We start from the raw sequence: 17,438 nt of genomic DNA, 5'->3' as shown, positions 1-17,438 counted from the left end.
TTTATTATGCTGTTTGTGTGAACATGTTAGAGCATGGAAATTACATCATGTGTTCCCACCCACTGACCCTATTATCCCCCATTTTTTGCTATATAAGACATGCTAGTGTCACTAGTTCTTTAGATTATCTGAGGAAGGGGCAAGCCAGCACGGAAATGTGCCATAATCTTGTAATTGTATGCACAATAAAAGCTACTTTGGTTATTCTACCACTTTGCACGCTCTGAAATAATTTCTGGAAGAAGCAGCGACTGGATTTCTGGTCCTTTCCTTTATCCGTTTCTACTTTGCAACTGGTTGGGTTGCCCCCGTTTGGTGACCTGCAGGCTGATCACATCTGTTACCCCTCTATAGGGGCGATATACACATGATCTACATTTTTAAGGTGAGCGGACACCTAGACTGACTCCCTTTTCCTTTTATTCCTGTATAGTATACCCAACCTCCCTTGGATAATACACAAGGCGCTGCCTCACGGTTTTCTTTTTTTCTACTTCTACACAAGAAACACTAAAATGGGCTGTGCCATTAAGGGGTTAAAGCATACTTATATCTTCTCACAAGGGCCCTGTGTGAGGATAGATTTTTATGAATATTTACTGTAACAAATTATTTTAAATAAATCCTCCTTGTATTGTATTTGAAGCATGGTTCCCCAATTTATTAATTGTAAATTTCTTTATAAACTTTACATCATGCACCATTTCTATTACTGATCTGGTGGTGTCCTTGAGGTCTGACTATTTGTCTAAGTTTTTACTATTTATGACAGCACCTTGGGGTATTGGTGGTCAGCCAATATAGCCTCGGACTTTCTTAGCTGTGAGCTGCACACATTTCCATTTTACCTTTCCTCCGAAGGCAGTGGTATGTCAATGTTTAACCGCTAGAAGAACCCCAGCCTGGTTACTAGAGTAAGCTAAGTCAATTGTCCGACAGAAATCAAAGCAGAAGCTAAGTAACTAAGCAGTCAACAACACAGATAGGAGGAGGACGACACATATATACGGTAATTGTAGAAAAGCAGCACTGCAGAGAGCTTTCTACATCTGTTCTGTGCAAAATATATTTTAATTAGAAGTTAGGTGCACTTTTTACACATGAATTGTTAAAAAGCAGTAGAGAGGTTTTTTGTGTCACTTTTCTCATTTTCTAGAATGCTAATCCTGTTGCAACACCCCAAAATGGGAATAATGTTTCACAGTATGTAAAAACCACTGATTCTTCACTTTCCAGGCACAAAATCTGTTTCTACTCCCAAAAAGGGATAATTTTTCAACCACTTGGAAAAAAAAACATTGTGTCTTCTGATATCTCTATATGCATATTAACACTTGCAGGCATCTGCATCCAAAAAGGGATCATTTTTGGACAATAATTTTAAACAGCATAAAAATTCCGCTAGTGCAATGTGTTTTTATTCAACCTGTTAGTTGTTGCCGGGTACCATCTGTTAACCAATAGCCATACATGTTACCATAACTTTGAAATGAACTTTGCCTTAAAACCAGCTCAGCCGTACATATATACACCCTTAGGTGACCTAACAGTGTTATACATGGCTTTTAGGGCTCTTAGACAGTGGTATACACACATTTTGGGCTCTTGGTGAAGTGCAGGTTCAGACAGAATTACTGTATTTTGGTCATAACCAGAACTTTTCGCCAAAGTTCGGTTAAGCAGCAAAACCAAACTTTTAAAAAGTTTGCTTATCTCTATCCAAGAACTAGTTCATCTGGCACTTTTGTCATTGTATACTAAGGTGAATGACTCTTGATTCTGTAAGTATTCATAAATAATCCAGTTTATCTACTGGGGAGAGAAAAGCCCTCCAGCAGCTGCGTGACAACAAAGAGTGAACTGTCCGTACGGCTGACTAAGGGAGGCTCAGTAGTGCTCCGAGATGTTGTCTGACAAGACTATCTACAAAAAGTTATCTTGTGTTCCTACACCAGTTTTTTTCAGATCAATTAAATAAATGACTGGAGGGGGGGGGGGGGTAAGATTAATGGTTATTAGCCAGGGGAAATGTTACTACATGTATGTACAAAAGCCTGTGGTACCAGTATTCAGACTCAGCAAAGAACACATACCACAGGGATTGCGTTTATCCAAAGTTTTAATGCATTCCTCCTCAAATGCAAAATACACTTACTTTTTCAATACGGATATCACATGAATAATCACCCAGTGACAAGTAGCGAGAGTCCATGGATTAGGCGTCTCTGGAAATCATGTGCCTCAACCGAGGGCTCCTGTTCCTAGCCATAATCCTGATAAATCCTCTGGGCTGGGAATCGAAGAGCTCAGCCTCTCTGAACATTGCCCATTTGGTGACATTTCAGGAGTGTTACCTACCTTTTATCAAAACCTTTCGGTGCCAGAAAGTAAAATCCTTATCTTTCGAGTACTTATCAGCTGCTGTATGCTCCACAGGAAGTTCTTTTCTGTTTGAATTTATTTTCTTTCTAACCACAGTGCTTTCTGCTGACTCCTCTGTCCGTGTCAGGAACTGTCCAGAGCAGGAGAGGTTTGCTATAGGGATTTTCTCCTGCTCTGGACAGTTCCTGACATGGACAGAGGTGTCAGCAGAGAGCACTGTGGTCAGACAGAAAATAAATTCAAACAGAAAAGAACTTCCTCTGTAGTATACAGCAATTGATAAGTACTGGAAGGGTTAAGATTTTTAAATAGAAGTAATTTACAAATCACCAGTTGATTAAAATAAAATAGTTTTCCACCAAAGTACCCCTTTAAATTGCAGAAGAATCCCTTCCCCACCTCTCAGACCTATAGTAATGGAATTTGATTCTTTAAATGAACATCTTTCCCAATCACTTCAGGGACACGAATCATGTATTAACTGTATTTGACCAGTTTCTTTGGCACAATAGGTTTTTTGTGGTTTATCTGAGATATTGAAGAACTATCTATCCCTTATACGATGGGTATACATGCTGTGTTACATTGTCTCAAAATATTCTTACTATAGTGATGAACTTTGTAAAATTTAGGACATTTCATTATATTTCTTAATATTTTCTTTTTAAAGGGGTACTCCGGTGGAAAAAGTTACATTTTTTAAATTTTTTTTTTAAATCAACTGGTGCCAGAAAGTTAAACAGATTTGTAAATTACTTAATCCTTCCAGTACTTATTAGCGGCTGTATACTACAAAGGAAATTCATTTCTTTTGGGATTTCTTTTCTGTCACGACCACAGTGCTCTCTGCTGAAACCTCTGTCCATTTTAGGAACTGTCCAGAGCAGCATATGTAATATACAATGTAATATACAAATCTGTTTAACTTTCTGGCACCGGAGTACCCCTTTAATGGCCAATATTTTTTTTTTTTCATCTGGTGAACTTGCGGTTTACATATAAATAAAATGTATCCAGCATTACATTTTTAGATCTGACCTTTATAGGTGTAGCAAATAAAATTCATACCCAAACATATTGCAAGCCTATTTCTGGAAATTCTTTATTAAAGTGTACATCCAGCAATGCTCCACCAGCAGAATATTTCTAAAATTCCCGGCCAACTTCAGAGACAGAAACTTGCCTTACATCTGTGATCTGGACATGGATTTGTCAGAGTCCCATATACTTGCATGGACTTCCGGCAAATACATATCCAGATGTAGACGGTCTCAGATTTTGAAGTTGTCCACAAATTTTGGAAAGATATTATGCCAGCGAGCATTGCTGGATGTTCACTTTAAGGACAGATTCCTGCCATCCCAAACATACATTATTAGTCAATCAGTTGATGAACACATTCATACCAGACACAATTGCTCTAAGGAGTAGGGATACTTGTAGGAGGGAGGCAATAGTGTGTCAATGTTTCACTGCTAGAGGAAACCCAGCCTGGTTACTAGAGTAAGCAAAGTCTTGTACCAGGATCCTGCTTTAGGGTACATTCACACATACCATATCTGCTGCAGATTTGCTGATGCCGATTCCATGCTGTTAAAACAATACAAATAGTTTAAACACAGCATCAAATCTCATAGACAGCTATGCATTCCGTGAGGTGCCGCAGAAAAATGAACACGTTCATTCTTTCCGCGGACAAGTTTCCACACCAAAAACATCTGGCACAGAAATTCTGAATGTGTGCACAGTGCAGCAGAATCCCATTGAAATCAATGGGACTCTGCTGCTCTGGAATCTCTGGCAGAATTCCAATGTGGAATTCTGCCTGGAAATTCCAGACATGTGAAACATGGCCTTAGGTAAGGGTCACATGTGCTGTATTTTGCTGCAAATTTTCTGCAACTGATTTCTCTACCCATTGACTTCTATGGATGGGAAAATGCACAGAAAATATTGCATGTGTCACCCTACCCTTGGGGTACATTAACCTCTTAAGGACGCAGGGCGTATGGATACGCCCTGCATTCCGAGTCCTAAAGGACGCAGGGCGTATCCATACGCCCGTGGGAATTCCGGTCCCCACCGCTAGCCGGTTGGGGATCGGAGCCGGATGCCTGCTGATATCATTCAGCAGGCATCCCGGTATATCGCCCAGGGGGGTCATTATGCCCCCCCATGTCGGCGATGGCCGCAGATCGCTGGACAATTCAGTCCAGCGATCTGCGGCGATTTCGGGTCAATCGGGTCTCCAGTCACCCGGGGACCCGGAATTACAGGCTGTTCGGGGGCCGTCTCTTTACCGGCCCACCAATCAGGGCGCCTGCTGCGGGTGTCACTCCGGCACCCGCTCCGCCCCTCTTCCGGAGGACGTGAGCGGGTACGGGAAGAAGACCCCGGGTGCTGGGGACCCTGATCCCCGGCGTCCCTGTTGGGATCGGGGCCCCAGGAGCGACGGCCGCGGCAAGGGACTGTCCTGCGACGGAGCAGCAGCAGGAGGTGAGTGACAGCCTCCTGCTGTTGCTTAGCAACAGCTCCCAGATTGCAAAAAGGGCATGCTGGGAGCTGTAGTTATGCAACAGCAGGAGGCAGACCACCACAACTCACAGCATTCCCTTATGGGCATGCTGGGACTTATGGTTTTGCAACAGCTGGAGGCACATTTTTTCTATGGAAAAGTGTACCTTCAGCTGTTGTATAACTACAACTCCCAGCTTGCACAAACAGCTAAAGTGCATGCTGGGAGTTGTAGTGGTGCATCTGCTGGTTGCATAACTACAACTCCCAGCATGCCCATTGGCTGTCGGTAACTGCTGAGAGTTGTAGTTTTGCAACAGCTGAAGGCACACTGGTTGTGGAACTCGTTAGGTGTGCCTCCAGCTGTTGCAAACTACAACTCCCAGCAGTCACCTTACACCATGCACCGTACATACTGGGAGTTGTAGTTTTGCAACAGCTGGAGGCACACTGGTTTTGAAACACTGAGTAAGGTCACAGACTCAGTGATACATAACCAGTGTGCCTACAGCTGTTGCAAAACTAAAACTCTCAGCATGTACAGTCTGTCAGCGCATGCTGGGAGTTGTAGTTTTGCAACAGCTGGATGTTCCCCCCCCCCCCCCCAATGTGAACGTTACAGGGTACACTCACATGGGCGGAGGTTTACAGTAAGTATCGGGCTGCAAGTTTGAGCTGCGGCAATTTTTCTGCCGCAGCTCAAACTGCCAGCGAGAAACTACTGTGAACCCCTGCCCGTGCGACTGTGCCCTAAAAACAATACACTACACTAACAAAAAATAAAATAAAAAGTAAAAAACACTACATATACACATACCCCCCTCCCCAGCCCCCCCTCCCCTCCCCAATAAAAATGAAAAACGTCTAGTACGCTACGGTTTCCAAAACGGAGCCTCCAGCTGTTGCAAAACAACTACTCCCAGTATTACCAGACAGCCACTGACTGTCTAGGCATGCTGGTAGTTTTACAACAGCTGGAGGCACCCTGTTTGGGAATCACTGGCGTAGAATACCCCTATGTCCACCCCAGGGGCATTACCTAGAGCATTTGGCACCCGGGGCGGACCCTTTGTTTGGCACCCCCCCCCCCCCACACACACACACACACGCATCCCCCCTTAATTACACCCCCTCCGTCCCCTCCCCCCAGGAGCGGACTGACAACACTCGGGGCCCCCGGACCAAAAAAAGGCAAGGGCCCCTGCTAGGCTCTGCAGCTCATCAATCTTCTGCCACACTCCTATTCCACCCAAATCCCACACACAATAAACTAAAATTTATATATATAAGAAACACCTTAACGTAGGTAAATTTCCATGACCAATAATACTGGTATACAAGGAGTAAATATATACCACCACACAACAACTGGATAATACCGCCATACTGTACTGAATAATACCACTATACACAGACCAGTATACTATAAAGGATCTGTACACAATATAAGTGATTATATACAGGACCACATCGTGGTAGATATCAGCTGTACACAGGATGTGTATACCATATAAGTGATTACAGTTACATTTTGGGACTCACAATTACATCTTTTCTGATCAGCGGCGTCCTCTTTCCTTTTCTTCTCCGTCCGGATAAGACCGCCATGTGGATCTCTTAACATCTGCAGGAAAAACATGTCAGACTCTGCATATATTCAGCGCCCTCCTCTACACAATCTTCCCATCTATAGGCCCACAAACTGTAATAATGCCCTCCTTGGTGTCCTGCACAGTAAAAGGGCAGGTAGGTAGGTAGCCAGGTAACCCCCTCTTTCCCATAGGTATATGCAGAGTTACACCCCCCCTCTTTCCCATAGGTATATGCAGAGCTACACCCCCCCTCTTTCCCATAGGTATATGCAGAGCTACACCCCCCCCCCCTCTTTCCCATAGGTATATTTAGGGCTGGGCGGTATACCGGTTCATACCGAATACCAAATTTTTTTGGCTGCACGATATGGATTTTCCCCCATACCGCAATACCGGTTGGGCCCCTCCCCCTCGGGAATGTATTATTAGCCTAGCACAGCGCTGTCCCCACATCGGGGAACTAATCCTATGTTACCCGCCAGCACTGTTCTGCTCCCCCCAATTAATGATCAGTCCAGCAGGGTACGACTCACATATGTCAAGCACTGCCCTCCTCCTCTTTGTTGGGGGCCGCCGGGCGCCGGAACTCTATACTGTACGCCAGTGGTCTCCAACCTGCAGACCTCCAGATGTTGCAAAACTACAACTCCCAGCATTCCCGGACAGCCGGCGATGGAACTCTCTGTACGCCAGTGGTCTCCAACCTGCGGACCTCCAGTTGTTGCAAAACTACAACTCCCAGCATGCCCGGACAGCCAACGGCTGTCCGGGCATGCTGGGAGTTGTAGTTTTGCAACAGCTGGAGGTCCGCAGGTTTGAGACCACTGCTGTACGCTGTATACCTATGCCCGAGCTGCAAAAGATACAGAAAATAAACTTAACTCACCCACGTCGGCCGCACGCTGGGGACGGGAATGCCGGACAGCCGTCAGCCTATCACCGGCCAGAGCGATGCCCCGCCTTGGCCAGTGATAGGCTGAGCCCACTGTCATGTATGAAGCCGGCTTCTTACATGACAGTGGGCTCAGCCTATCACTGGCAGGGTCTGGGTATCGCTCTGGACGGTGATAGGCTGACGGCTGTCCGGCGTTCCCATCCCCAGCGTGCGGCCGACGTGGGTGAGTTAAGTTTATTTTCTGTATCTTTTGCAGCCCGGGCATAGGTATACAGCGTACAGCAGTGGTCTCAAACCTGCGGACCTCCAGCTGTTGCAAAACTACAACTCCCAGCATGCCCGGACAGCCATGCTGGGAGTTGTAGTTTTGCAACAACTGGAGGTCCGCAGGTTGGAGACCACTGGCGTACAGTGAGTTCCATCGCCGGAGGCCCCCAACAAAGAGGAGGAGGGCAGTGCTTGACATATGTGAGTAGTACCCCGCTGGGCTGATCATTAATTGGGGGGAGCAGAATAGCGCTGGCGGGTCACATGATTTTGGGGGGGGGGGGGGGGGAATACCGTTATATACCGTGGAACCGCCGTAAGTTAAAAAAAATACCGTGATACACATATATGGTCATACCCCCCAGCCCTAGGTATATGCAGAGCACCCCCCTCTCCCCCTTCCCTATAGGTATATGCAGAGCACCCACCTCCCCCCTTCCCTATAGGTAAATGCAGAGCACCCCCCCCTCTCCCCCCTTCCCTATAGGTATATGCAGAGCACCCCCCCTCCCCTATAGGTAAATGCAGAGCACCCCCCCTCCCTATAGGTAAATGCAGAGCACCCCCCTCCCCCCTTCCCTATAGGTATATGCAGAGCACCCCCTCCCCTTCCCTATAGGTAAATGCAGAGCACCCCCCCCCCCCGTCCCCTCTAGGTAAATGGAGAGCACCCCCCCCTCTCCCCCCCTTCCCTTTACGTAAATGCAGAGCACCCCCCCTCCCCTATAGGTAAATGCAGAGCACCCCCCTCCCTCCCCCCCCTTCCCTATAGGTAAATGCAGAGCACCCCCCCTCTCCCCCCTTCCCTATAGGTAAATACAGAGCACCCCACTCTCCCCCCTTCCCTATAGGTAAATGCAGAGAACCCCCCTCCCTCTCCCCCCCCCTTCCCTATAGGTAAATGCAGAGCACCCCCCCTTTCCTATAGGTAAATGCAGAGCGCACCCCCCCCCTCCCCTTCCCTATAGGTAAATGCAGAGCACCCCCCCTCCCTTCCCTGTAGGTATGTGCAAAGAAAAAAAAAGGATGCTCACCTGACGTCCCACGCAGTGATCTCCTCAGCTGCAGGGCCCGCATCTTCTCCCCTCCACAGTACAGGCACCGATGAGTGACGTCACCGGCGCCTGTACTGCGTGCTGCGTGGGGGCGGAGGTCACGTCTCCTCTGTGTAGCTGCAGATGCGGCTCACACAGAGGGGACGCCTTCTCCTGTATGTGCGTGTATCGCGCATACAGGAGAATGTAGCGCTGTGGGGATCTGGGACGAGTGTCCCGGACCTCAGCAGCGGCGGCGGCGGGTCAGTCCGCCCCTGGCACCCCCCTTGAGAGTGGCACCCGGGGCGGGCCGCCCCCCCTTGGTACGCCACTGGTCCACCCCTATGCAATCCCTAATTTAGGCCTCAAATGCGCATGGCGCTCTCACTTTGGAGCCCTGTCGTATTTCAAGGCAACAGTTTAGGGTCACATATGGGGTATCGCCGTACTCGGGAGAAATTGTGTTACAAATTTTGGGGGGTATTTTCTGCTTTGACCCTTTTTAAAAATGTAAAATTTTTGGGAAAAGAAGCATTTTAGGTAAAAAAAATAATTTTTTTTTTACATATGCAAAAGTCGTGAAACGTCTGTGGGGTATTAAGGTTCACTTAACCCCTTTTTATGTTCCCGAGGGGTCTAGTTTCCCAAATAGTATGCCATGTGTTTTTTTTTTTGCTGTTCTGGCACCATAGGGGCTTCCTAAATGCGGCATGCCCCCAGAGCAAAATCTGCTTTCAAAAAGCCAAATGTGACTCCTTCCCTTCTGAGACCTGTAGTGCGCAAGCAGAGCACTTTTCACCCCCATATGGAGTGTTTTCTGAATCGGGAGAAATTGGGCTTCAAATTTTGGGGGGTATTTTCTGCTTTAACCCTTTGTAAAAATGTAATTTTTTTGGGAAACCAAGCATTTTAGGTAAAATTTTTTTTTTTTTTTTTTTTTTTTACATATGCAAAAGTCGTGAAACACCTGTAGGGTATTAAGGTTCACTTTACCCCTTGTTACATTCCCCGAGGGGTCTAGTTTCCAAAATGGTATGCCATGTGTTTTTTTTTGCTGTTCTGGCACCATAGGGGCTTCCTAAAGGTGACATGCCCCCCAAAAACCTTTTGTCGCTCCTTCCCTTCTGAGCCCTCTACTGCGCCCGCCGAACAATAAACATAGACATATGAGGTATGTCCTTACTAGAGAGAAATTGGGTTTCAAATACAAGTAAAAATTTTCTCCTTTTTACCCCTTACAAAAATTCAAAAATTGGGTCTACAAGAACATGCGAGTGTAAAAAAGTCTCCTTGACTTTGCTGCTATTCCTGTGAAACCCCTAAAGGGTTAAAACGCTTACTGAATGTCATTTTGAATATTTTGGGGGGTGCAGTTTTTATAATGGGGTAATTTATGGGGTATTTCTAATATGAAGACCCTTCAAATCCACTTCAAACCTGAACTGGTCCCTGAAAAAAAGCGAGTTTCAAAATTTTGTGAAAAATTGGAAAATTGCTGCTGAACTTTGAAGCCTTCTGGTGTCTTCCAAAAGTAAAAACACGTCAATTTTATGATGCAAACATAAAGTAGACATATTGTATATGTAAATAAAAAAATTATTTGGAAAATCCATTTTCCTTACAAGCAGAGAGCTTCAAAGTTAGAAAAATGCAAAATTTTCTAATTTTTCATCAAATTTTGGGATTTTTCACCAAGAAAGGATGCAAGTTACCACAAAATTTTACCACTATGTTAAAGTAGAATATGTCACGAAAAAACTATCTCGGAATAAGAATGATAACTAAAAGCATTCCAGAGTTATTAATGTTTAAAGTGACAGTGGTCAGATTTGCAAAAAATGGCCGAGTCCTTAAGGTGAAAAAGGGTTCAGTCCTTAAAGGGTTAACACTTACATAATCCTGTAAATTTTCCACAGCTGATTACATGTGTGGACATGCACTTAAAAAAGATCCTGAAGTATGGGTGCAGGTTTACAGCTAATATTTTGTCACCAATTTCAGTGGGGGTAGTAGAGACTAGTGTTGCTCGCGAATATTCGCAATTCGAATATTATTCGCGAATATCGCATATTCGCGAATTCGCGAATTTCGCGAATATAGCGCTATATATTCGTAATTACGAATATTCGTTTTTTTTATTTATTTTTTTCCACAGTACACATCACAGTGATCACCCCTCTCTGCTTCCAGTTTGTGTGATGTAAAGAAGGCTCTAATACTACTGTGTGAGATTGGCATGCGAAAATTCGCATATACGAATTTTCGCATACGCGAATTTTCGCGTATGCTAATTTTGTATACGTTAATTTTCGCATATGTTAATTTTCGCATACGCGAAGTTTCGCATATGCGAAAATAAAACGAGAATATTACGAATATGCGAATATCCGCGAATATATGACGAATATTCGTCCATATATTCGCGAATATTCGCGAATTCGAATATGGCCTATGCCGCTCAACACTAGTAGAGACACATGGCTTATATCCAAAATCTTTTGCAAATGTGGTAACGCCATGTGTGTATGTTGCTGGCGTGTAAAAAAAATAACCTGCATAAAGCATGAAATTAGAGGTGGAATACATGACATCAGTTGGTTTATTAACTGCTATTCTACCTATGTCATGTAGAAGACTACCTGTACTAAATGTAATATCAGTTATCTAAGTTGTACACAGCAAAGAGGAAAAAAACACATTCAGAAGCACTTGTGGGTTTCCGCTGTTGACATGTCAGACTTCGGTTTATGTAGCATTAAAAAGAGGGGTCGAGCCTTGAGATGCACCTTATTACATAGAGAAATGCATTGGGTATACTTATCAAACAAACACTATAATTCCATATGGCTTGATTTTGCATAGCGGTTTAATATTGCATTATTTTATTGTAATATGAATGTATTAATTGGCATGCTGATGCACAGGAAACTAAAGATGTTTTGGAACAACCACTCCTACCCACAAGTTGGACTATGAGTACGTGTCAGTCTCACTGTTATATTTTTTCTCCTGCTTTATGTAAATAGGCATTCATCTTGTAACTCCTTCTTGCTTTGATTTTTAAATGGATGAATAAATATTGGACACTAGCTAATTACCCGGCATTGCCCAGTTTTTCCTTTCTAATCTTTGTTGTGGAGGAAAATCAACAGAGGAAGCTTTTGACTTCATATCCCGTCCTCATATATTGTTGTCATATCCCAACCTCCTATCCCAACCTCCTATCCCATCCTGTCCTCCTATCCCATCCACCTATTCCGTCCACCTATCGCGTCCTCCTATCGCGTCCTCTTATTGCATCCTCCTATCGCAACCTCCTATCGCGTCCTCCTATCCTGTCCTCCTATCCTGTCCTCCTATCCCGACCTCCTATCCCGTCCTCCCATCCTCCTATCCCGACCCATAAGATTGAAATATCTCCAGCCGTACGGAATATATGTGTGAACATAAACTTCCCATTGATTTGCATGGGACTTTAAACAAAAACCCTGACCCTCACAAATGGGGGTAGTTAAGGGTTAAATTAACTATCCTATATTTTAAGTGGACATATAAGTAACATGTGACCAAGTATTATCGAAATATCTCCAGCCGTTTGGAAGTTATGCAGTAACATATATTTCCCATTGAATTGTATGGGACTTTAAACAAAAACCCAGACCCTCACAAATTGGGGTAGTTAAGGGTTAAATTAACTATCCTATATTTTAGGTGGACAAATAAGTAACATGTGGCCAAGTATTATCGAAATATCTCCAGCCGTTTGGAAGTTATGCAGTAACATATAATTCCCATTGAATTGTATGGGACTTTAAACAAAAAACCCTGCCCCTGGCAAATAGGGGTGAGTAAGGGTTAAATCACCTATCCTATGTTTGTTGTTGACATATAAGTAACATGTGTGCCAAGTTTCATGTTAATATCTTCAGCCGTTTGGACGTGATGCTGGAACATACACACACATACATACACACACACACATTTGGGGAGATTTATCAAAACCTGTGCAGAGGAAGAGTGGTGTAGTTGCCCATAGCAACCAATCAGATTGCTTCTTTCATTTTCCACAGGCCTCTAAAGAGGCCTGTGGAAAATGAAAGAAGCGATCTGATTGGTTGCTATGGGCAACTACACCACTCTTCCTCTGCACAGGTTTTGATAAATCTCCCCCATTGAGTTTTATATATATATATAGATTGTAAGGATTTCACCTTGGGGATAGCTCGGGGATCAGCCTGGACACTGCCACGGGACACGTTTCCACTCAATAAACCCGCAGACTACGGTTATTCATGCAAGCCTGGCACCTTGCCAGCTTTATTTAGACAGGTTGCAGGGGAAAAACAAACATAACGCAGGAACAAAATAAAGTCCTAGACCGTCTGGTCACTGACTACACATATCAGCATGCCCTGACTACTAACTGGTAAGCTACCCTCAGCCAGTTAAACATGTGACTCCTGCAACCTGTTACTCACAGTTCACCCCACTTCTTGGACCACTCACAGATTCCAGCTGTGTGCTTCCTCAACAGGGTCCAAGTGCCTCCCCCTACAGCAACATGCTGTTTCCCAGGGAGAGCACAGATTAGGCTGGGTTGACACTACGTTTTTGCCATACTGTTTTTAATCCGTTTTTCTAAAGAAAACCGTATGGCAAAAAAAACGGATGAAACAGTATGGAAAAAAGTAACCGTATGCGTTTTTAAACAGTATAATGTTTTTAAAAGTGCATACAGTTCCGTCAGTTTTTATAGAAAAAAAACCCATACGTTTTTAAAAATTTTGTCCATTTTTAATGGGAGGGGTCTTGGGTGGGGACTTTAGGATTCAAATGCTCATGTGCAAAGTAAAAACGTATATGTTTTTTCCGTATGGAACCGTATACATGTGCGTTTCCCATTGACGTCCATGTTCATGTTAAAAAAAACGTATGCGGTTGCAGTACGGTTTTTAAACCGGAGTCAAAACCGTGGTTGACCACAATTTTGTCTCCGGTTTAAAAACCGTACTGCAACCGCATACGTTTTTTTTTAACATGGACATCAATGGGAAACGCACATGTATACGGTTCCTTACGGGAAAAAAGTATATGTTTTTACTTTGCACATGCGCATTTGAATCCTAAAGTCCCCACCCAAGACCCCTCCCATTAAAAATGGACAAAATTTTAAAAAACTTATGGGTTTTTTTTCTATAAAAACTGACGGAACTGTATGCACTTTTAAAAACATTGTACTGTTTAAAAACGCATACGGTTTACTTTTTTCCATACTGTTCCATCCGGTTTTTTTTGCCTTACGGTTTTCTTTAGAAAAACGGATTGAAAACAGTATGGCAAAAACGTAGTGTGAACCCAGTCTCCATCTTATATACACCTCCCTTCCCTGCTGCCTCATTACTTAAGAAGCAGGTGAGATATTCTTTAGGGTGAGCAAAGGAAATACACCCTTTCCTTGCCACCTTATCACAATATATAGATTTTACAAGAAGTGCTGGAATTCTTTATCCTGTTAAACATTAGTGAAACAGAGTGGTTATTATTAGCAGGTGTCAGCTGTGAAAAGCAGCCGACACCTGTCTAGTATTGTGCAGACCTGACTCCCAAGCCTGTTCTACACTACCTCAACCCCCCCCCCTTATGATGTAAATGTATGTCATGGGTTGGGAAGGGGTTAAAAATTTGCAATACACCTTAGGAAAACAAAGTTTTTATACTTAAGTTCTCTTTTACCAACAAGCCATACCATGTCTTAAAAAATAGCATTACAAACACAAATTTGTTTGATCGGTGGAGTGTAATAAAAATGCCAGACATGTTATTTACTTACATATTTGTTACATTCGTAACCTTTAGCACATGTCCCCATACTGTAAAATCAGCTGTTTTTAAAAACTGGATAAAAAAAATGGCCATTTTTTTTTCTAATGATGTGTTACATTGAAATCTCTGAAAAACCAACAACAACAACAACAAAAAAAACTTCCAATAAACGGTTAGCATTCAGCACCAAAATGTAAAACAATACATTTTTTAAACAATTTCAAAAACATTTTTTGTTTTACAAAAACATCCAATACATTTTTTTACAGCTACAAATAACGGCAAAAAAAAAACAAAAAAAAAACAAAAAATCAGTATACTGACTAGTAAAACCTTACTTTATAGGATCTCCTCCTTGGTAACAAAATGAAATACAATTACTATATAAGGGCTAAAAGGGGTTGTCCAGCCAAAACTAACTGATCCCCTGTCCACAGGATAGCGGATAAGTAGCTGATGATGGAAGGTCTAACTGCTGACACCCCCCCCCCCCCACAATCTCCGAATCAGGAGCCTGGCTCTCAGTGAGGAGCGTGTTTGGTAGATGGCACGTGCTCCATTAATTTATATGGAAGCGCTGTAGATGCCCCAGTGCTGTACTCGGGTCTCTTTGGTCCTCCTATAGTGAATGAATGGAACACATACTGTCTACCTCACATGCTGCTTACTGAGAGCCGGGATCCCGTTTCAGAGATCGCAGGGGGTCCCAGCGGTCGGACCCCCATGATCAGCTACTTATCCCCTATGCTGTTTTGGCTGGAATACCCTTTTAATATGTAATGTGTTAAACAATATTACCAATTGTTAGAATACTAATGTACAATAAATGTGTTGAATAGCCATAAAAAATTAGGTCCAAAACTCCACTCTTGAATTGCTATTGATGTTTGCTGTAGATTCAGTAGATGAAACGTTCCAAGCCGGTTCTGTCAGCCAACTAAAGAATGTAGTTAAGTCAGTTTAGCCAGAATATCACTATAAAAGCTGACTAGAGGACTATAGATCTTCAGTGCCACATTGGAAGTGCCTCTGAGTTGGTAAGACCATTTCTTGTCTCTTTACATAAACCATAATAGCAGTTTCCATGGCATTATCACATTTTGTATTGTGTTACATGTATTGCTATTATATGAAATTACATTTATATCTTTTTTGGCAGTGGAAAATGTGGGTGCACAAGCTGGTAGTCCTTTCTTTGGCACTTTCTGGAGTTTATTCCTTGAAATGTCGTGAGTATTTTTTAAATTAGACTTAAGGATGTAAAGGATGACATCTTTTATGAGTATTACTTTAACCCACTTCTTTATAAACCACATAATTTCATAATTCTAAATGATGATAATTCTTCCTACTAAAAATAATTGGTTCTAACCAATAGAAAACAGATCCAAGTACATATTATTCATGCTACAAAACTCATAATTATTCTGTTTTTGGTGTTAAACTGTTCATTGTCTGAGAAAAATGTAGTATTCAGATTTTATGCAGTATTGTTGCTTGTGTATGTAACAAAAAAGTGAACATGAATAATGGAAGCTATGACTATACAAGTAGGATCACACCAATATACTGTTTAGCTAGGGATCTGCATGTAAGGGAGTTTTTTTTGCCTAATATAAATATTTTTGGGCTGTGGCAGTTACCGTATTTTTCACTGTATAAGACGCACTTTTTCTTCCCCAAAACTGGGGGGGAAAAGTTGGTGAGTCTTATACGGCGAATACACCCCTATCGCGGCGGTCCCTGCAGCCATCAACGCCCGGGACCCGAGGATAATACAGGACATCACCGATCGTGGTGATGCCCTGTATTAACCCTTCAGATGCGGCGATCAAAGCTGACCGCCGCGTCTGAAGCGAAAGTGACATTAACCCGGCTGCTCAGTCGGGATGTTCGGGACCGCCACGGGGAAATCGCGGCGTCCTGAACAGCCTACAGGACACCGGGAGGGACCTTACCAGCCTCCTCAGTGTCTGCTCCCCTGCATGGCCGGCGCTCTCCTTCGACGTCATCACGTCGTTGCGCACGCCATCGCGTCATCCAATAGGAGCAGCGTGTGTAGCGACGTGATGACGGCGACGTGATGACGGTGACGGAGAGCGTGGATCCCGGGGAAGAAGATGTCCGGAGCGTCGGGGGGCACCATGGGGAGGCGGCGACAGCGATGGAGCAACATCCAGGGCAGTGGTGACGAGCACAGACGGGTCCGGAGCGGCGGGGACACGTGAGTATTACCTCCTATGCCAGTGGTCTTCAACCTGCGGACCTCCAGATGTTGCAAAACTACAACTCCCTGCATGCCCGGACAGCCAACGCCTGTCCGGACATGCTGGGAGTTGTAGTTTTGCAACATCTGGAGGTCCGCAGGTTGAAGATCACTATTGGGTTCAGAATCTTTTTTTTTACTAGATTTTGCACCTTTAAAATTGGGTGCGTCTTATATGCCGGTGCGTCTTATAGGGCGAAAAATACGATATATCAACAGAAGGTGAGACTGAATGGTTGTTTCCATGAAGTAAGTATTTTTTCAGGAGTGGGAGTAAGGCTGTGTTCACACTGCAGAATTTCTGCACGGAATTCTGACTAAAAATTCTGCAGAAATTAATTGCCTGTTCACTTCAATGGAATTCATGCAGCGGAAATTTCATATTCTTTTTTAGAGGATGCTTCTATTTCTGAGAAGAAAAAAAAAATTCTGAACTTGTTAGCGTGCTGGGATGAGAACTCTGAAAGTGACGATCAGTCTCATTCTGGGTATCCTACTGGTGGATCGGACTATGGGTACAGGAGCTGCAAGGAAATTAAGAGTTCTGATAGATCTGCAAAGGGTGAGGATATATGTAAATGTATAGTGTGTAAATGCATAAAATTTTTACATTTTGGAACGAATCTTAAAGGGGTACTCCGGTGGAAAACAATTTTTTGGAACTC

At 43.6% G+C, this 17,438-nt stretch overlaps 1 protein-coding gene across 12 annotated transcripts in view; it reads left to right on the top strand.

Moving 5' to 3' along the window:
- LOC130282184 (intelectin-1-like) overlaps positions 1 to 17,438 on the top strand; it is a 45,975-nt gene that overhangs the window by 21,723 nt on the left and 6,814 nt on the right. For 3 of the 12 annotated variants that reach the window (XM_056530179.1, XM_056530174.1, XM_056530178.1), the window contains exons 2-4: positions 15,404 to 15,544; positions 15,667 to 15,736; positions 17,168 to 17,335. In XM_056530179.1, the coding sequence (XP_056386154.1) occupies positions 15,673 to 15,736; positions 17,168 to 17,335 (232 nt within the window). In that variant the 5' untranslated portion in view covers positions 15,404 to 15,544; positions 15,667 to 15,672. Of the gene's footprint in view, positions 1 to 364; positions 386 to 433; positions 573 to 12,779; positions 12,837 to 12,883; positions 13,111 to 15,403; positions 15,545 to 15,666; positions 15,737 to 17,167; positions 17,336 to 17,438 lie in introns of those variants that run through there. The other 9 variants (XM_056530181.1, XM_056530173.1, XM_056530175.1 and 6 more) reach the window with 8 other exon arrangements.

This window comes from Hyla sarda, chromosome 7, assembly GCF_029499605.1.
Source record: "Hyla sarda isolate aHylSar1 chromosome 7, aHylSar1.hap1, whole genome shotgun sequence".
Taxonomy (NCBI): domain Eukaryota; kingdom Metazoa; phylum Chordata; class Amphibia; order Anura; family Hylidae; genus Hyla; species Hyla sarda.
This window is presented reverse-complemented; position numbering and strand designations above follow the sequence as displayed.